General features: G+C 38.6%; 1 protein-coding gene across 1 annotated transcript; it reads right to left on the bottom strand.

Annotated features, from left to right (window-relative positions):
- Positions 1-4,837: 4,837 nt before the first annotated feature.
- On the bottom strand, positions 4,838-20,095 carry LOC140146421 (ATPase WRNIP1-like). Its single transcript, XM_072168266.1, has 7 exons — positions 19,409-20,095; positions 18,850-19,044; positions 17,088-17,329; positions 15,177-15,448; positions 9,799-9,954; positions 7,952-8,031; positions 4,838-5,247 (listed from the first exon to the last, which is right to left on the bottom strand). The coding sequence occupies exons 1-7, from the start codon at positions 20,051-20,053 to the stop codon at positions 4,981-4,983; spliced, it is 1,857 nt and encodes a 618-aa protein (XP_072024367.1). The 5' UTR covers positions 20,054-20,095; the 3' UTR covers positions 4,838-4,980.
- Positions 20,096-21,815: the final 1,720 nt, after the last annotated feature.

Genomic DNA, 21,815 nt, shown 5'->3' with positions numbered 1-21,815 from the left:
CATTTTCATTGGAAGGGGGGTCCCAAATTTACAAAAAGTTAGCGTCAATAAAATTGCAACCCCCTATTTCGGCAACAAAAATTTTATGACCCAGGCTAAAATTGTATTGAAATCAGTCTTTTTTGAATAAAATAAACATCTTGGTCATCTTGTGACTCCCTACATCTTGTGACTCCCTACATTTTGGTCATCAAAAATTTTATGAGCCCCTTATTTTTCTTTCCAAAAATTTATGACCCCCCAGTATATTTGGGACCCCCCTTCCAAAGAAAACGATAGCCCCTAATAGTTCTATTGAGCTGTAAAACCCTTATGTAATTATGTGCTTCCTCTTCTTGTAAAATGCCTAGAGACTTTTTTTACAAACTCTATATATTATATACTATATTACTCCCTCTTTATATAACATAATCAAAATAATAAAAGTTTTAAAACTTATCTCTTGTAGTGAGAATTTTGTCGAAGAACTTCTTTAATAAAAACAAAAGTGCAGTGATTTATAGTGTGCTATGCACAGGCACAACGCCTATTGAGATGTTGATCCACAAGCTTAAGCCTCAGCACACTTTACAGGTTGTTGCTGACAAATATGGCCCACATTCCATAAACCATTAAACAACAACACAGGGACTTACAGCAAATTAGAAGCGCACATCCTAGACATTCCACAATTGACCATCACATAGCCAGGATCAGCTCCCCAAGTTTTGTATACATTTGTTAGTATCACCGTGTTAACAGTGGAGCAGATTATGGTACAATAGCGTATAAATTCTATCCAGTCAGAAATTTGTCCGCTATAAACACCAGCCGTAACATGTATGTACTGTTTATGATATCCTTCTCAATCAAAGGATATTGGTGTGAGATATTTGCACTATAAACACACCAGGATAAATTGTGTACTGGTAGTAACAGCCTCTTCATGATGTGTTGGATGCGCGCAGGCATTCAAAACTCTTCTCAGCCCCAACAATGATCAAAACAGAAGCTACCTGTTCGCTACCATGATTAGTATATTGATTACACTGTTGAACAGGCTGTTTATAGCTTCTGCCACAATTTTTACACATTCCCTGTGCTTTGCAAATGTGACCTTGGGGTCATTGCAGATGTACAGTATTAATGTTAGATGGTACATAATTTGTGCGGTAACTGTGCCTCACTATAAACAGAAGAACTATCATATCTGTAGATATTGAAATGAATTAAATTTAAATTTCAGCACTGACTTGGATAATCAATTGCAATAAATAGAACTGAAACACCTGCATGATTATACTATATTCATTTTACCTTGACAGTCGCGGGGGGTCCTTTAGAACGTTCCAATGAGTCAAATAGGGCCCAAACATATGCTAGAGTGAACATGATAATGCGATTGATTTTCTTACATGTAAAAATATAGCCAATTTAGAGAGAAAATCTTGTTTGTCGTATGGGGCCTACTAAAGACAATTACTTTTTGTTGGCTGCTGAGCTATACTAATTATAGATACTTCATAACATGTTCCTATGTTTAAAGTTGACAAGCTATTTCTACTTGCTTTAAAGAGAACACACATATGCACACGGTATAGACGATTGAATGAAGACGATATATTTGTACCGGTACTAGGATTTCATTTAATATAACTATTTTTGATTTTAATAGGCCTACCTGACACCCAATCAAGAACATAAGAAAATATTGTAAAGGTCATATATATACACACTTATGCATAGCGAGACAAACATAATAAAGTTAATCTGTTCTTTTCATTCTCGATCGCTAACATTGTTAACATTTGGAACATTTCACATGCATGCTATTTGTCTCAAAGCCTTCTCGGACCATATAGTAATTTAAATCGTAGAACGATCTGTTTGTCAGCATAGATATTGAATAAAATTGAGACCCGTCACATCAATTCAAAGCTACACCCATTTTTGATATACTGCTTACCAGTGACTTAAAATGAATATACAATAACTCATTATATTATCCATCACTGTTCTTCAAATTGTGGAAGGATGTATAGAACATGTAATCCAAACTCAAACAGCTGGAAAGAAAAAGAGCAATGTACACCAACCTGATGTGGGAAACAAGTAGAATACAGACTAGATGGTACGTACGCAAAGGGTGACAAAAAACAACAAATGTGGGCATAGCAGTAGGGAAAGTTCGATAGCCAAAACTTACCCAATTCCAAGGCCCACAGAAGTGATAAACATGTAAAAACAACAGGGCGCAATGGGAATACAAAAGTTCACTAGAACAAGTGATGAAAATCACTGTGCACATAAGCAGACATGATAAACCAAACAACCAATGTAGGCATAAAATCAGGTTCAATGGCCAAAAATTACCAATTGCAAAATACAGAGCCCATAGAAGTGTCAGAAAAACAATGCAAAACTAGAAACCACAGTTGTGTTTGACCAAACACGAATATCTATGCCCGTGACCACACCTACCCCCCCCCCCCTTCCCCTATTCACAAACGAAAACTTGGTGAGCACCATGTGAAAGCCCTTGTTGTAAGCTTTCATTTGATATACATGTAATGCTCATAACACCAGACTGGCTCACACACTCTCTAAGCCTTCACTCCCTTTTATACCCCATCAGACCATCACTCTCTCTAAAACACCACCAGACTAGACCATACTCTCTCTAATACCCCACCAGCCCCTCACTCTCTCTTATACTCCACCAGACACTCACTCGCTCTAAAATACCACCAGGCTGACCCATACTCTCTCTAATACCCCACCAAGCCTTCACTCTCTCTTATACTCCCCTATACACGCACTCTCTCTAAAACACCACCAGACTGGCCCACACTCTCTCTAATACCCTACCAAGCCTTCACTCTCTCTTATATCCCATCAGACCATCAATCTCTCTAAAACACCACCAGACTGGACCACACTCTCTCTCTAATACACCACCAGACTCTCACTCTCTTATACTCTACCAGACACTCACTCGCTCTAAAACACCACCAGACTGGCCCACACTCTCTCTAATACCCTACCAAGCCTTCACTCTATCTTATACCCCATCAGACCCTCGCTCTCTCTAAAAGACCACCAGACTGGCCCACACTCTCTCTAATACCCTACCAAGCCTTCACTCTATCTTATACCCCATCAGACCCTCACTCTCTCTAAAATACCACCAGACTGGACCAAACTCTCTCTAATACCCCACCCTTCAACCAACCACACCCCTTGTCCCATCATGACAACCTTTTGAGGTGGTCCAAGGAACCAAAATCAAAATGCCTACACATTCCCTTTTAAGGGAAGTTTTGTCAAGTGATCAGTTTTCTTGGCACGATTCAGACCGTTATCATTGCAAACACAGGTAGCTAATAAAATACTACCTATTGCGCTGCACTGTGTTAATAGGTCGTACGTATTTTGCTTTTTAAAGTATTTAGACTTTGACCTCTGGAGATGTGGCTAATATAGAATACATCAAGGGTCGTGGGTCATCAATGTGCCAAATATGAACCCTGAGGGCGCTGTAGTTCTTGAACTAGAGCTGTTTGAAATTTTGCACATATTGCTCACTGTAGCCCATGACCTTTGACCTCTGGGGTCGATGTTACTGCAAGAAATATCTAAGGGTCATGGGTCATCATTGTACGAAGCATGAACCCTGAGGGCGCTATAGTTCTTGAGCTAGGTGGATTTTAAAAGTTTACACATATTGCTCCCTGTAGCCTGTGACCTTTGACCTCTGGGGTCGAGGCTACCATAAGTTATTTCTAGGAATCATGGGCCATCATTATACTAAGTATGAACCCTGAGGGCGCTATAGTTCTTGAGCTAGAGCTGTTTGAAATTTTACACATATTGCCCCCTGTAGCCCATGACCTTTGACCTCTAGGGGTCGAGGGTACCCTAGGATGTTTCTAGGGGTCATGGGCCACCATTGTACCAAGTATGGGCCCCGAGGCTACTTTTGTTCTTGAGCTAGAGGAGAGCAAAGGACTGATCTTGAGAAGGAGGAGAAGGAGGAGAAGGAGAAGCGGAAGACTAAACACAACAAATACAATATCTATGCCCCGTTGCACGGGCATAGATAAGTACACTGGAAGTGATGAAAACCACTGTGCACCATATAAAGCAGACAAACAAAAACCAAACGGACAAAAAAAACCACTCACCGTTTCGAGCAGATAAAGGCAAGTTCAAATAGAACTCCGTAGCAAACAAGACAACAAGCTCAGAGCAAATAGTTGAAATAATAAAGCTATGTATAGGCTTAAATAGCAAGGTTGGAGGACATTGGCTAAGTATGCATTAATATACATGTACTTCAATATATTTGGTATATACTTGTTATATATTTGTCTTTAATTTATTCATTGATTGGTGATTCACCATTTTGTTACCTATATTGCATTGCTGAGTAACTTTTTATGTATGGCCTATACCTAATTGTTGATCGTCAAATATTTTGCACAAAATAATTACATCCGATTCATAATCCCTTTAGGAATATGGGATTTTAAAATACCATTGATTCACAAAAATACAAGCAAAAGATAAGTGTGTTTCAGATTTTAAAGTGTATAATGGGCAATAAGACAAATGGACATGTTTGAAATTTGCAATGCATTGTGGGACAGATTTTGCAGTTTTGGGACACTTTGCCCTCTAGCCTTCTGGAAAATTGCTTTTTGTGCATACAAAATATTATTTAAAATGTTTTACATGATTATTTCATAAATTAATTATTTAAAATATTATTAGTGATAACATTATTACAATAATAATTAATGAATAATAATTACAGCAATTACAGCGATATGTCAGAGGTCAAAGTGTCCCAAAACTTCTCTCAAAACCGGAATCTGGGCTTGTAATATGCAATGATGACTTTTAAAGACATATGATTTTTGGCAAACAATAAAAAAATTATAATTTTGCCAAAATCGTACAAAATGTATTTCATGGCTTTAATTTTGAGAATTGGTGGGATCATGAATATTCATACTCAGTCCCCTCAAGAAAGTTCACTCCTTCCATACCCTCTGGCATATATTGTTGTTTAGCCCTTGGATTATAACCTTTTCCATACCCTAGCTTCTGCATTAGTGGTGTTGACGGATTGCGTAGATGTAAGGGTACCCCAGGGACAGGTCCTTCATGTTCCTCAATACATTTCTTCACTCGGTTGTACACTGTTTCCACAAGGTTGGATTTTGGAGCTTTGGAGAGATAGAGAACGCACTGAGCCAGATGTATCTGTATAGAGAAATAGAGCTTTAAATTAGCTGGTATTCTATATATTTTATAAGTTACTTCAAAAGCACATTGTAATACACTGTAATTCACTGATTGCTATACCAGAGAGGATAATTTACACTTCCCACAATGCATTACTTCCCTGTACTGAACAGTCTTGTACTGATTTGCTACTCAGTGCAACATAGGATAGGCCTAGTGACAAAAAACTACGCTAATTAACAGAGCTCATCCAGATCTTGAAATTGAGGTATTTCTTCAATGTCAGTATCGACTCATGTTGCACTATATACAGGGAAGAAATGCATTGTGGGAAGTGTAAAGATATCTTCTCTGTTGCCAAACACTAGTTTTAACTGTTACAATGGAATAGTGGATATGCTGCATATATGTTAGAGGTGTAATGATCCACTCCCTGAGAATCATGCGAGCCAAAGGTGAGGCGTACAACAGGGATCCATCCGGCGGGGTTCACCCCCCCCCCCCTCCTGGCTGTTTTTATGACAAATTATCATCATCCAATTCTCAAAATACAACAAAAATTTAAAAAAGAAAACCAATTAAAAACATTTTTTTGTTACATTTCCGGTGTTTTAATTTTTTGGCCACATTTCCGGAATTCCGGGAATTTCCGGAAGACTTTCTGATGTTAAATGGAATGGTAATTTGGTATCTATAATCTTGAGCGTTACATGTGTTTTTGTATGCAGTTTTTCACACGCAATTTTTGGCACAACATGTTACATGCAGAATCCAAGAAAACTAGCAATTTTCCGAGTGCATATAACAAAATAATACATAATTTGTCCTCTATGAGCAACACACAAACATGGTGGAGTCGGTACTCTTTGGTTCTACCTTCATGGATAAACCAGTTTGTAAACCTGATTAGAGATAAGCTAAATCAAGAGTTCGAGAACATGGTTATCAGCTAATTTATAATTTGAGAAACTTGATTTATAGAGATGAGCTAAACTCAATGAAATTGGACCCAAAGAGTACAGACTCTGATTTGCCCTGTGGTAAATCTCAGTGCCATATTGGTTTGTCACACATGCAGACGAAAATAGTGTATCGGCAGCATTTCTCGGCATACACCCCAATATCGAAACATAATTTGCATCATCAACTTAAGCTTGAGCATTACAAAGGATGTGCATGTAGATATAGCACAAAGGATGCTCAGAGTACTAAAATACTATTGGATAAGCCACTCATTGCGCAAATGAAGACAGTCGGCTATCTTACTATAAATAGGCTAATGTTGTGACTGACTATGTGTGTGTGAGTTAATGAAAAGGCTCCGTCAGTTTCCATCCAAATGTCGCCAAATTCATACGGGAGATCGGGGAATATACGGGAATGTCCTGTTATTAATTTGGTTGAAAACGGTCAAGAATTGGCCTCAAAATCAGTGAAAATGTGGTCCGTTGCTATCCTAGGTAAACAAAAAATTTAGTCAATTGTTAAGCTAGCCCTGCACGTCGCATTGGCGTATCTAATGCCAAGGCGCTCGCGTAGCGCAGCGATACAGCGCGGGTAACACAGCACTACGCCATCGCGCGAGTAAACGACTCAGAGCCACGTAATGAATGATATTAGTGAACGAGGGAGGGCGTTAAATACGGGAAAAAGATGTGTTTTAAAAAGTACAAACAACATAAAGAGGTAGGCCTACTATAAATAAAAAAATTAAATAAAATGGGGACAAAAAGGTACGAGTATGTGGGTTATAGTTAGTCACACTAAGAAAATGAAAACGGGAATAAAATAGGCTAAAGAAGGAAAGAAAGAAACTAATCAGGAAATGTACGAAAGAAAAAGCTAAAATAAGTTCAGGAAATTTAAATAAAAAAGCTATTATACTGAGGACAGAATTAAATAAATAACATGAAATCATAAGCTATGCAGCAAATAAAAAAGAAGCTAAAATGTAAGAAAGGACAGATTTAGAAAATAACGGGAACAGGATCGAATTAATAAAAGAACATGGTAACGGAAAATCGCAAGCTTAGCAGCAAAAATGTTTTTTTTTAATGGAACAAAATTGGCCCATGTAGAAGAAACTAAAAAGAAAGAAAGTTAAAATGGAAACATAGGCTTAAGGAGGGTCAGGTTGAGATAAATAAAATTTACCTTTTCAATGATTCTACCTGTTCAGTAATTCCTCCTGTTTTAGTGAACGCTCCCATTTACTCACCTAGCGGGGACCAGCGTAGCGCTGGTAAGTGTCCCGCTAGTCTCTTCAACATATGATGAGCAAATGATGAGAGACTGTGATCAACACCGAGACTCGTATTCGTGTGTTATAATCGTAATCTGTAATTGAAGTGCGATCAAGCCTAGCAACTGTATTTATAACTAAACTGGAGTTGAGAACCAGGATTAGTGGTTATACATGTAGATCAGCTTGAAGGGGGTTTAAGGATTGCATATATGTGACCATCCAGCACAACTGAGCCCTGAAGTCGCCAATCATCATTTTTGAGATATTCAACCAAAATATTCTGCTTGAAATTAGCTTTAAAATGATGTATATCATGTCTATAGTACTTGACATTTAAGTAGTGAAAAATCAATGAAACAGTCAATAAATCCTTTGTTTCCTATTGTTTATTGTTAAGTTCAATGGAGCATATCTCAATAGTGGCACTGGCGACATCCGGGTTCAGTTGTGATGGATGGTCACATATCACAAACTTACTTCACATACAGGCATTCCCAGAAATTGACATGCCTGGAATGTTGACACGGCTTGAACCAAGGCTTGAGGATCAGCTAAACCTGGTAAATGATAAACACAAGAACAACTGAAACTGGTTAATATGGATTAATATAGTTTAATTCATTGTGTGACCTTACTTTATGTAAGGGAACAAACCAAAAGATCAATTAAAACCAGAGAACCAGGACTCGACCGCCATCTTGATACAGGCATGGAGCAAAAATTGGGGGTATTCGGTTTCCCTCGGAAATGCGCTCGAGGCATTCGTTGTCATTCAAGCGCGACATGGATGATGGGCGCATTTGAGAAATGCACTTCATGCGACCTGCACGCGAGTACCAAGACGCTTCAGATGAGACGCAAAATTGTTTTCGTTCGTCTCCGCGCGCCTTCGGCAAGGACCCGAATACCCCAATTTTCTCCCCATAGCTGACGCACGCAATTATACGTGGCGGTATAGAGAGTCCCGGTTCTCCTTCTCTAATTCTGTGATTTTGACCCACTTCCACTTTTGTTACAGGTGAAGAGGGATGGGTCAGCTATGAAAAGTAACTAGTTACATTTTACATCAAAATTTTTGGTTTGTCCCCTAGTATTCCAAAATTTAAATCAAATAATCCATAGTTTAAGAACCAGGTTAGAGATCAACTAAACCAGAGTTTGGGAGCCTAATTAGAGATCAGCTAAACCAGAGTTTGAGAATCTGGTTTGAGTTACAGATCAGCTAAATTAGATTTTGAGAACCTGGTTAGAGATCAGCAAAACCTGAGTTTTCAGAACCTTGTTAGAGTCAGCTAAACCAGAGTTTGAGAATCTAATAAGAGATCTGCTAAACCTGAGTTCAGAACCTAGTTAGAGTCAGCTAAAACAGAGTTTGACAAACTAATTAGAGATCAGCTAAACCAGAGTTTAGGAACCTGGTTAGAGATCAGCTAAACCTGAGTTTTCAGAACCTTGTTAGAGACCAGCTAAGTCAGAGTTTGAGTACCTGGTTATAGATCAGCTAAAGTCCGAGTTTGAGAACCTAACTATAGATCAGCTAAAACTGAGTTCCAGAACCTGCTAAGAGATCAGCTAAACCCAAGTTTTCAGAACCTGGTTAGAGATCAGCTAAACCAGAGTTAGTTTAAGAACCTAGTTAGAGATCATGTTGTCTTTTAACTGGTAGTTAGAAGTAAATGCAAAAATAACCAATATAACCAGAGAGCTTACAGTCAAAATTTGCTGGTTAACTATTACTGTAAAATGACATTTGGTCTGGCAACTGGTAACCAGTGGAGCAAACATTTTTATATTGTCTTTGGGCAGAAAAAAACCTCTTACAAACTGTGGCCCTTGAACATGTTTCAAACAATACTATCAAGAGGTTACATAGCAGATTTTTCTTTAAACATGTTCAGGGGCCAATGACACATTGGAGGTTTTTCCTGCCCAACAACGATATGGGCTATTCCAGTTGAAATCCAAACATCCCTTATGGAAGACATGGCATAAATCTTCAACACAGGGAGTGTGAATTTCAAATGGGGTTATCTGAATGGGTGACTCCACTTGAAATCTACACCCCCTGTGTGGAACATTAAGGTTGTGTCTTCCATAGGGTGTGTATGGATTTCAACTGGAATATAGCCCAATGAGGCAATTCTTACTTGAATTTAGCTACAGCCCTGAGCATTCCACCAGCTTAGTATCAACCATCTTGGGCGATGGCCATATTCAGAGTGATGTTTTTCGATCCAACTTCTACACACCAGCTTTCATTTACTTGTGCTTGAATGATCAGCCTTATTATTTTCATTTTGAAGCAAAAAATTTACTCCACTTACCAATATCAGCAGTAGCAAATTCTATGAGTCGTCTTGCAACATAAAGAGGGTCCTCTCCTCCCAGCAACATACGCCCCATCCAATAGAGGGCGGCATTTGCATCGCAGCCTCGCATTGATTTGTGTAGAGCTGAAATACAGTTGAAGTGCTCGTCACCTGGTTGGTGCAATATACAGAACATGAAAATGTATGATAAATATGCCGTCGATTTTACTAACTAATGCAACCTCACTAAAAAATAAGATGGACGAGTTCGAAACGTTAATGAAAAACACTAACACAGACATAGCTGCCGTATGTGAAACATGGTATAATGATGAACTGCCTGATGATTGTGGAATATGCAATATATCTGGGTACCAGTGTTATCGCAATGATAGAAAACATCAGAAAGGTGGCGGGGGGTTACTCTGTTTGTTCGTGAACACATTAAGTCATCTATGGTGGCAGATGTTAAGGTTCCTGAAGACCTTGAAGTTCTATGGATCAAGACTTCCTGCCCATCTGCTGCTGGATCTTCTTTATACATCTGTGTTGTTTACCATCCACCTAGAGACCCGAGAGCTGACACCCTTCTTGATCACATTGTGTCAACAGTTGACAAGCTCAGAGTTGGTGACAATAAAGCTAGCTTTATTATCCTTGGTGACTTTAATGACTTTAAAGATGAAGATTTATGTAATCACTCTTCACTTCGCCAAGTTGTCACTTTTCCGACTCATGAAAACAACTGTCTTGACAAAATAGTGAGTGATGTCCATGATCATTATGAGAAACCTGAAAAACATGCTCCCATTGGTAAAAGTAAGCACTGCGTTGTCGTGTGGAAGCCTAAGACCCAGATCTGTAAGCCAACTTCCAAAAAAGTAACCACGAGGCCTTTAAAAGATTCTTGTATGCGTACGTTTGGTCAGTGGATTTGTAGTGAATCATGGGGACGGTGTTTTAGAGGGTTCTTCATGTGATACTATGGCTCAATCACTTGAGAATGTACTTTCAGAAAAGTATAAAGAACACTTTCCCCAGAAATCTGTGGTGCACAGATCTAATGACAAACCTTGGTTAAATGGTTCAATTCGTAGACTCATTTTGGAACGAAATAATGCCTTCCAATCAGGTAACATGATGGTTTATAAACCTCTAAGAAACAAAGTTATTTATGAAATCAAACAAGCAAAAAAGAACTACTATGCTAAAAATGTTGAAGTTTTGAAAAAGACACAGCCTGGGAAATGGCATAAGAATATCAGGAATATTACTGGTCACAACAACAAATCTGGTGATTTTGACTTGTCATTCTTGGGTAACACTGTTAGTGAACAAGCTAATATGCTGAATGAACACTTTTCTAATGTTTGCTGCCAATTGCCACCACTCAGATTGGAATCTCTACCTTCCTACTTACCAGCCCTTGCTCCTCCAACAATCCATGTTTGGGAGGTTCAAAATCGGTTACATAAACTCAATGCTTCCAAGGCTGGCCATCCAGAAGATATTCCTATTAAAATCATTAAGGAATTCTCAAACGAGTTGGCTGACCCCTAACTAAAATATTCAATGCTGGTCTCCAGGAAGGTTTATTTCCATCTGTTTGGAAAACTGCTACAATTATTTCAGTGCCTAAAGTCAAGAAACCGTTGACAGCAAATGAATTGCGCCCAATTGCCTTGACTAAAATCTTAGGGAGGGTGTTTGAGTCATTTTTGGCCGAGTGGTTAAGGGATGATTTTACTCCGGTTCTTGACAATAAGCAGTATGGCAATGTGAAGGGTACAAGTACAACTCATTATCTTGTTGACATGTTGCACAAGGTTATCTCTGGTATTGAAAAACCATCCACTTATGCTACTTTAGTGGCGATAGATTTTACAAAAGCATTCGACCGAATAAACCATAGTGTTGCTGTAAATAAAATTATCTCTTCTGGAGTGAGACCCTCAATAATCCCTGCGATCAGTAGTTTTTTGGCAAACCGTACACAGTGCGTTCAATACAAAGGCCAGCTTTCTAGCCTTAAAACCACCACCTGTGGCGTTCCACAGGGAACAAAGTTAGGGCCCAGTATATTTACTGTGATGGTTAATGACGCTGCCGAAACTACTTCCGATCGATGGAAATTTGTTGATGATCTCACCTTGGCAGAGATCACTAACACTCAAGCCAAAACAAAATCAAAGCACCAAAGCTTCAACATCATCTAGATGCTTTAGATGATTGGTGCAAGGTCAACGATATGCTGCATAAACCAGCCAAATGTCATGTTTTGCATGTAAATTTTTTGAAAAATCCTGTCCAACTCCCACAACTTTCTCTAGGTGGTGAGGTCCTTCAGACTGTCGATCACATGAAGTTACTTGGTCTGGAAATTCAAAATAATCTGGGTTGGGACATCCAAGTTAAAAACATGATTTCTCGTGCAAGTAGACGTTTATTCATGCTCTATGCTCTTCGTAAACATGCTGCTCCAGTTGAGGACATGCTGGCCATTTTTCAGACCTATATCCAACCCATTTTGGAATATGCTTGTGCAGTTTGGCATCCAGCGCTTACTAAAAACCAAAGCCACCAGATCGAAAAGGATTCAAAAGCGCGCACTTGCAAAATCATCCTTGGCAATGACTATCAGGACTACGAGTCTGCTCTTCGTGAGCTTAACATCAGCAGTCTTGCCAACCGTAGGGAAGATCTGGTCGTGAAGTTTGGCCAGCAGGTCCTCAACTCTGAAAGACACCGTCACCTACTTCCTGAGCAGATATCTATGAAGTACAAGCTCCGGACCGGCAGAATTTTTCCTGAACCCTTCTGCAAAACAAACAGGTTTCAGAATTCCACCATTCCGTTCATCATCAGTAAACTCAATTTGAAAAAGTAGTGTAATCCTATGCTTCTGCTGGTATTTTACTCCTCTGCCTGTATCTCTGTTTTTGTTTTGTTTTTAAGTAAATTGTTGAGTGTATATATAATGTATATTTTTGATGTGTAAATTGTATTTTGTAAAGCCGGCGCTATTCAGCCTATGCTGCCTGCCGGCTATTTGTATACCGTGAATAAATAAATAAATAAAAAATAAATAAATATGCATGTAACATCAATTGAAAATACTTATGTGAGCACACTAAAGTTTGTTTGCTGTATATAAGGCGGAAATTATTCGGTTTTTGCAACTGCACATGTCAATAAAAGTCCCAACTCACTCTTGCGTAAATTCACATAAGCGTGCGCTAGTCACGCATTACGCAATGCACACCTAGCGTAAGCACTGCGTCCAATTGTGTGCACGCCATCAAGAACCAATCAGAGCAAGCGTTAGAAAAATCCAAAACATGCATTGATTGTGTATATTGTGCACTCAGCGTACTGCGCGCAGTGTTTCGCGCGTTGAAAATCTGTGATTCAACACTCACCATCGCGAAAACACGACCAGCTTTCAACTCCGCTGATTTTTAACAAATTAATCAATACTACCGATTAATCAATAAAAGTTTCTAACCAATGCAGTGATTGGACATCTACCCACTCACAACACGATAATCAACCAATTATGTTCTGGTTTCTATACACGACGGCACTGCAACCCGAATCGTGTGCTCACTTCATGTTTACGACTGTCAAAATTGCACTCTGCTTTTTCTGTATGGATTGTATTGCAGATCGCCATGGATTCTTTAAATTTTAGTAAAAACTTACGTTTTTTGGAAAAACTTTAAAAATGGATATCGTGGAATTTTTTTTTTAAATTTGCGCCGAACCTAAAATTTGTGATTATACCAAAAATTCGTGAATTTCGGCGTTTTTTGCGCATCGCGAATTCTCCCGGTGCTTACCTATAATCAATACACAGTGTTATGAGTCTTATTTTTTCTGCCTTATATAAACCGAACAAATTTTACTTGAGGCATATTCAGAGTTGCATGGTTTGAAGGACAAAACCATCATCAGAATTGCACATTATTTTCTCCACGGCAGTATTTTGCAAAGATCCTTCACACAGCCAGATTTTGCACTGCAAAATTTATGGGAACCTTAATTTGTAAACATTTAAATGGTCTAGATTTATGAAGCGAGCATGTAGTGTACAGGACATTGTGATGATCATTTCCATACTGTTAAAAAGGTACTCCATGAATGCATGCCAAAAATCTCTTGCCTCCCCCTTTTGACTTGCCAAATATCTCTTGTCCCCCCTTTTGACATGCCAAAAATTGCTTGCCTCACTCTTTTTTTTTTTTATCACAGCCCATTAGAAGATAAACAAGTTAGTTCTTGTTCTATAAAATCCTGCTTAGACCAGTGCCAATCTTCCACTGATAAAATTGACTCCCGCCTGACCCACCGTATTTGGGACTCCTAGCTGCTGGATTGGGGTGGTCACTTCTGTTTATAGATTGAACTCCCTCATGACCCCACCGCATTTGGAACTCCTGGATTGGACCATTCCATTTGAATCCATACACCTTATGGAATATATGACCTTAATCTCCCACACACGGGGTGTAGATTTCAATCAGAGATGCCCATTCCTAGCCCCATTTGAAATTCACACTCCCTGTCAACTGGACTAGCCCATTGGGGGTGACCTTAATAGTTCTCTATATTCTCTAGTTCCGCCATGTTAATTCTGACCAGTTCTGTCTCAGCATTTCTATTTTGTTTATTCTTAAAAACTGACCTTGCAGTTTAGAGGCCAAAAGTGCTCTATTTAACAATTTCCTAGAACAGTTATGTTTGAAATGTAATAATATACATGTATCAAAATGTTCAAAAGAGTCTAGAGAATCGTTTTTGCTATGTGGCCAAATGTAGTCTGCACATTGTATTCTGTTTCCATGGTAATGGTCACACTTTTTGAGGATTTTCATCATTTTGATATAAAAATAGGATCATAGAATTTTCCCTTCAGAAAAATACTTTCAGGTGAAACTAAGAAAAAATCAAAATTGCTATTCAGCCTTTTTTTTGATGAATCTTTTCCGTCTAACCAACACAGTATTCTCAGTGACTGAACTCCATAGAATGTCCAAGCTGGTTTACCCTTCACTTTAAAGGTCTGTAAGAACTGCAAAAGAGGTTCACATACAGGCTGTATCAAAATGATTGGTTATGGACAAGACTGCTACATCAAATGCAACATAGAAGCTATCTTATTTTATAGATAAATGGTATAAAAGGCTATAAAACTATAAATCCTGTGCATTTCAAGAGGATCTAATGTTGCATATTATGAAGAAGCAGGCTTCTCATTAGTTTTTGGTGTTTATTGACAAGCCTGCTTGTCCATAATCACTGGAAACTGATGGGTACCAATCATTTTGATACACCCTGTATAAGGGAATGTCAATTTTGTGGCTAAAATCAATTTGTTTAAACTTTCTAGTTACCTGCTCTATCATACAAAATGTGTGACCTCTGCAGACCTTCCTTGACATGGCAAACTTTAATCAAATGCTTCTCTCTGATTGGGTCTTCATCACTACCAGCAGCTTCATTTGACCTATCAGCATTCTTATTGCATGTTGCTGCAGCTGTGGTTGAACTTGTTGCTTGCTGTGATTGGACGGTCATTTGTAAGGCATTGAGGGCTGCTCTTGCATCACCGTCACATAGGCTTGCTAATGTGGTTACGGCATACCGCTCAATGTACATGTCGTTCCTATATGCATGGAATAAAATAATATTGGTATTTATACATGTTGCTCCTATATGCAGCATTGTATGAATACTATTAGTATTTACATTTGTGGACATGTAAGTGCAGCAGTGCAGGCTCTGCCTCACAATCAGAGAATTGTGAGTTTGTGCCCTGGGCGGTGCTATCGCGTTGTGCACTTGGGCAAAATACTTTACATCACTTGCCATTCTCTACACAAGTGTGAAATGTGGAGCCGTTATGAATTTTGTCCAGTGAGCACCACCCAATGGTATGCGCATGCCTTGGGCATACATTGTATGGTAGCTGTCATATGACAGTGGAATAAATGTAAAGCGCTTTTATTTTATTTATTTCTTCTTTAACCTGGGACATGCAATCAGTGACCAGCACTGTTCTCCCTTGCTGCCCAGGATACAACACTAAACAACAAACATGTATTTAAAAGTATTTAAAAATTTACATAAAAGTCATAAAATTAATACCATATAAATTATACACATACTAGGTACAAGAAATTTAAATAACATATGATTATTACATTTACAATGTGCTGCATAAAAGAGATATTATTGCAAGTTAGTATATATGTTCTTGAAGACATTTGCATTGACAGGAAGGGGATTTTTTTTTTTTCGGGGAAGATCATTCTAGGCCTTAGCCCCCCTGAACAGGAAAGTTCTCTTGCCAGTCTCAGTGTGCATCTTATTTATAACCAGATTCCCAGAGGTTGATGATCTGAGAGTATAATTGCTATAAGCATCGATACACTTGGTGAAAATATTGCACAGGTTGGGGGGTACCAGCCCCAAGACATTTAAAAACATTGAGACAGATATGATATTTACAACGATCAGAAAAAGTTTCCCAGTTTAGGGAATCAAAGACAAAATGAGTTGGAGTGCGCATTGGGACGTAATGATTGCTCTACCGAGACGCTTTTTGATGGCGATCCAACCTGTTCAGGAGAGTTAAGCCTGCATTTGACCAAATTATATCACAATAATCAACTTTAGGTAAAACAACGGATGTATACAATAACTTTGATACATATAGGCGCTGTATAAATGCCAACATTGTTTTTTGTTTTTCTTATCTATTTGATTTAATATAATACATGATCCACAAATGGATCTCAGGCACAGTAACTCAATCAGCCAACTCAAATGTTTTAATTTCATAACAATCCTGTATCCAACAGAAAAGGGAATACTTGGCCCTGATCCATATCCCTTTGCTTCACTGGAAATAATGTTGTCTTCCTGGGACCTTTATACAAGCAAATCTGAACAAATGACTTGTGCATTTTGCATATAGGTCTGGACCGTGGATTTTTCATAGACCCATTAATGGACCTTAATCTCCCATGCAGGGGGTGGTAATTTCAAATAGAGTCACAAATTCAGGTAACCCCATTTGAAATTCACACTCCCTGTGTGGAAGATTAAGGTCATGCCTTCCACAGGGGGTGTATGGATTATTGGAATTCACCTGGAATAGTCAATTGCACACTCAAACCTTTGTAACATGCATTCATTATATGCAATAATCATTTGGTTTTGAAAGCAAGGTACACTTTTTTGGCCCTCTTGTGTGATAATCCAAAAAGGCAGGTTTCCAAACAAAAGATTTAACTTCATACCTTCCCTCTGTTCCTTCATCTTCACTTTCACCACTGCTCCCATCATCCTCTTCCACGATCTTCACACCTATTTCAAACAGCGCCCTCTCCAGGATGACTGTGAGGTTTTCTATCGACAGCTTGTCAAGCACGATGACCCGGCATCTACTGAGTAAGGCTGAGTTGACTTTAAATGATGGGTTTTCTGTGGTTGCTCCTATTAAGATGATGGTGCCATTCTCAACATGGGGTAAGAATGTGTCCTGTTGAGATGTAAAAAAATAAAAAATTCCTTTAAGAAAAAATGGGGCACCCAATTGGAGATTTGATGTGATGTGCTGAAATGAAACTGTTTGGATACAATTTTCTTCTTTAAAAGAATAATGTAACATTAATTAGCATAGTAAGCAAAGAAATGTAAAACATATTTATTGCAGTGCAGTGAGAGAGGTGTAAAATCATACTGCATGGTATGTAAGAGGATTGGTTTCAAATAAAAAGGAATAAAGATCAGGTTACCATTTTGGTTTACATGTTGGGGGTTGTTGTTGGGACAGAATTATTTTATTCAGAATATAGGTTTGCATATAATTCTTATGGATTGTTTTCCACATGGACATATATGATATAATGTAACGGTCTGACAATACTGCATGCCAGATTATAGATTTAACGGAAAGTCGCCACGGATATCAGATTTTAGGAGACTTTGAACTTGTAGCCTTTGAACTTGTAGCGGGCACCCAAAAAGGAAAAGGTTCTGCACGATGGGTTAACTAGGTATAGAAATAAATAAATCCTTGTATATCACCCTCTGCTTTGACCCAACCTCAGGGTCAGAATCTTTACTACGGTGCCAAACCAACAAAGTCATACTCTTCACAGGAAGTCGCTGATTATGGAGGCCCAAATCATTAGTCATAAATAAACCACTCCAGAGATACCCAGCTCGAGACAAGACCTAATGGACCTACATAAACCATCACATCCAGGACCAGCTCCCCACTTGACCCAAGGGTAGAGGTGGCAATAAATGGCAAGTTTCTTGACCAGGGAACTAACCAGATGCTTAAGGAGGCTCGCACTGATGTATCTCTCTGAGTTCCAGATAGTCATATGTGATGCGATCAAGCAAAATGAGTCTGATGTCAATAAAAATCAAAAAATAGTTTTCAATTAAATTACATAAGCCATTTTCAGAGGGTTATTTTTGCTGAAAACCCCATCATAATTTGGTTTATGGTTCCAGAGATATGGGCATTTTAGTTTTGCTCAGAACAATAAAATACAAAGGAGGTTGAATACTATTATTGTCTATATCTCAAAATCAATATTCCAGACATTCGACTCATTTTGTTTGATTGCATCACATGTTTTTGTGCTACTGTTGCAAAAAAAAAAAGCTATACATGCCGGAAAGGTAATTGACTCGCTGCGGAGGAGGTATAGCGATTCCCCGCAGCAACATTACATATTGCAGAGCCTAGCCCAATGGCTTCACAAGAGAGATGGGCACTCTGTTATCATACCCTCATTTATTTTGCATCTACCAGACATGACACCACCTTCGCACTCATCCCACCCAGTTTGGCTCAATGAAGCTGAATTATACATTCAAGATTCAAGAAAAGCATATCGTCGTTGGGCAGGAAAATACTACTATGTGTCATGGGCCCCTGAACATGTTTAAAGCAAAACCTCCTAATATGTAAACTCTTGACAGGTTTGTGTTAAACATGTTCAAGGGCACATGTTCAAGGGCATGGGCAACTTACACACCTACCTGTTGTAGCTTATTAAACCGGTGTATTTCATCGATGAATAAGATGGTCTGACGCTTGAACATCTTCTGGTCATTTTTTGCCGCTGCAATCACATCTTTCACCTGAGCCACATTACTTGTCGTTGCCGATAATGTCACAAAACGACCTTTGCCACTCTGCTTAGCTTTCTCTGCTATAACATGGGCTAATGTTGTCTGAAATGAATCATGAAGAATTTGATAAAGTAAAATAAATGAATTTATGGTTAAATTCCAGATCCAGTGATGGTGAAATTTTACTTACTTCTAATGGGGTGGGGGGGAGATTATATCAATACTTTTTAATTGTTTAAGGTAGGATATTGCAATTGTCATGCTTGTTTAAGGGTGCATTTTCAGACCTCATAAATACTTGTTTAGGGGGCTTTTGGAGACTTTGTGATAACACATGCTACCCCCTTGTCAATGACCAGTGCCTCCTCTCCCCAGGTCTTGCTCTCATCGCTAGTCAAATCAAGCATGGGAAAATACTAGGCATGTCTAGTACTTAACTTGAATGAAGCAAGATACAATAACCTACCTTACCACATCCCGGGGGTCCCCACAATATCATGGAAGGTACTTCATCAGCTTCTAGTAAACGTCTCAGCATTGAGTTCCTCCCAACCGCCTTTGATTGCCCGATATAATCACCCAGCTGCTTTGGTCTCATCCTCTCTGGCAAAGGTCTGAAGTCTACTTTTGGTTTAGACTTTGGCTGCTGAGATGATGATGATAATGATGCTGTTGAAAGAGAGTTGTATGATTTTCCGTTTCTTGATTGTCCTAATTTCCCAGAAGGCAACACTTCAACTTCTGATTGTTCAGAATTAAGGTCATCAGAAGTCTTTGGAGACTTTTCGTTACCACTACATTTTGTATCATTGATTTCAGATTTTGCATCTTTAGAAAAAGAAGTTGAAGTCTTTCTTTGCTTAGTCTTATCATCAGAAAGTTGTTTCTTCTGAGATGTCTTCATAGGGTTCCTTAACAAAGAGCCCCAAGCAGATTTTTTCTTTGGTTGATCACTGACACCAGGATCCTCATTATCTCGTTTACGCTTCTGTGCTGTGTTTGGTGGTTCCACTTCTACATTTGCAAGGCATGAGTCAATATGTGTGTTGATGTCACTGAATGGAAGGAGCTTACTACAAATGGGACATGTTGCTGTAGCATTGCTGGCCATTTTTGTGCAGCTAGGAATTGGTTAATCGGAGCTTGTGTCCAATCTGAAATATGAAATAGACAATTTCTTAAATTAAGGCTAGGAACTAGTTTAAACTGTTGCGATTTGGTAGTTCAAATATCACATATAGGCATACTTTTGTAGGCCCTGTGGTTCTTGAGTTATGCTGTAAAGGGGCTGAAACAACAAAACTTTTGTAAAACGTATACATACATGTATATTACCTCATAACAATAATAAATCTTGAAAGAAAGTTTTCAAAGTATATAATTTGTAAAATTATGAACTTTTGCAAAACATCAAAGTGTTGTTTTTCAATAATATTGATTTTGATGATGAAAATCTATTTCTTAGCTGCTTCGACCAACAATACATCATGTACCCTTAAAACATATATCTTCTATATGTTTCATATAATTTTATTTAAAAGTTCATGTCTTGACATCATATCATGGCAGTACTTAGCGTAACCAGGGGGGTTGCAAGGGAAGCAGAGTGCCCCCCTGACAAAAATGAAAGAAAAAAGTGCTCCTCTGACAAAAAATGAAAGAGAAAATCTGGAGGGCAAAGGAAAAGAAAAGGGGCAAGGGCACACCGATCTTGGGCCAAAGTAGTGTAAAATACAATTTCTTTGCACGCTGTGACAGTGTGTGCACACATTGTCACTATAAAGCCCTTTTTATCCAGATCATGGGCGAAAATAGTATAAAAATAATACAAAATCATAACGGGCTGCGCCATCAAGATCCCAAGTCCGAACAAGTTTGAAATTAAAGACCTCCATGGCAAGTTTCATTTTTCAAAAAAAATTTTTGGGATTTCATTGGCGCACAGAGTTAACAGAGGTCAAAGGTCAAAATTTCCTATTTTTGCACGCCTGTATTATTGCGCGCCAACGTCACCTGACTCTCCGAATAGGATTTCATCAAAGAAGAGGTAATTCTCTGCAAGAACTGAAAAAATTAGCTTGGGATCTCTTGATCTTCATATTTTTCTGATTTTTTGAAAATGGACTTAGCCTCATTTTGGAGGTCAATTTGACCTCTTTTTCCTACTCGCTGCACAATGTGGGCTTTTTACTGCATCACAAAAAGATGCGCCAACAAGATCCCAATTTTATTTTTCATCGTCTAGCTTCTTTGGCGACCAGTAGACAAAAAACAAGCAACAGCTAATTGGGATCATGTGGGCGCACTAATATAAAATAGGTCAAAGGTCACGCTTTGTGCCAAAGTGATGCATATTTGCCTATGTGCAGCACGAAAGTGGAACTTTGACCCGCAATAAAAATGTGCGCCAACAAGATCCCATCTTACTTTTTGGATGATTGGATAAAGGGGCTTATGTATAACTGATAACAAGTAAAAAAAAGTGGGATCATGTGGGCGCACTAATTCATTAGAGGTCAAAGTTCATACTTCATACAAAATTAAACGATTTTTAGCCTAAAGTTGCCGAATTCAGCAACCTTTCACTCAAATTTTGCAAAATATGACTAAGTATTTTGACCAAATTTTTTTTTACTCTCACCAACTACCATGATGTAATCAGCATCATCTGAAATGCACTCACACAAGTTTCTATGAGACATGTCTGGTGATCCCCATTGAAAAAAAAATTCGGCACAAAGTATGAACTTTGACCTCTATTGAATTAGTGCGCCCACATGATCCCACTTTTTTTTTACTTGTTATTAGTTATACATAAGCCCCTTTATCCAATCTTCCAAAAAGTAAGATGGGATCTTGTTGGCGCACATTTA

Source organism: Amphiura filiformis, chromosome 2 (genome assembly GCF_039555335.1).
Source record: "Amphiura filiformis chromosome 2, Afil_fr2py, whole genome shotgun sequence".
Taxonomy (NCBI): domain Eukaryota; kingdom Metazoa; phylum Echinodermata; class Ophiuroidea; order Amphilepidida; family Amphiuridae; genus Amphiura; species Amphiura filiformis.
Note: the sequence above shows the minus strand (reverse complement) of the source record. Positions and strands in the feature narration are given on the sequence as shown.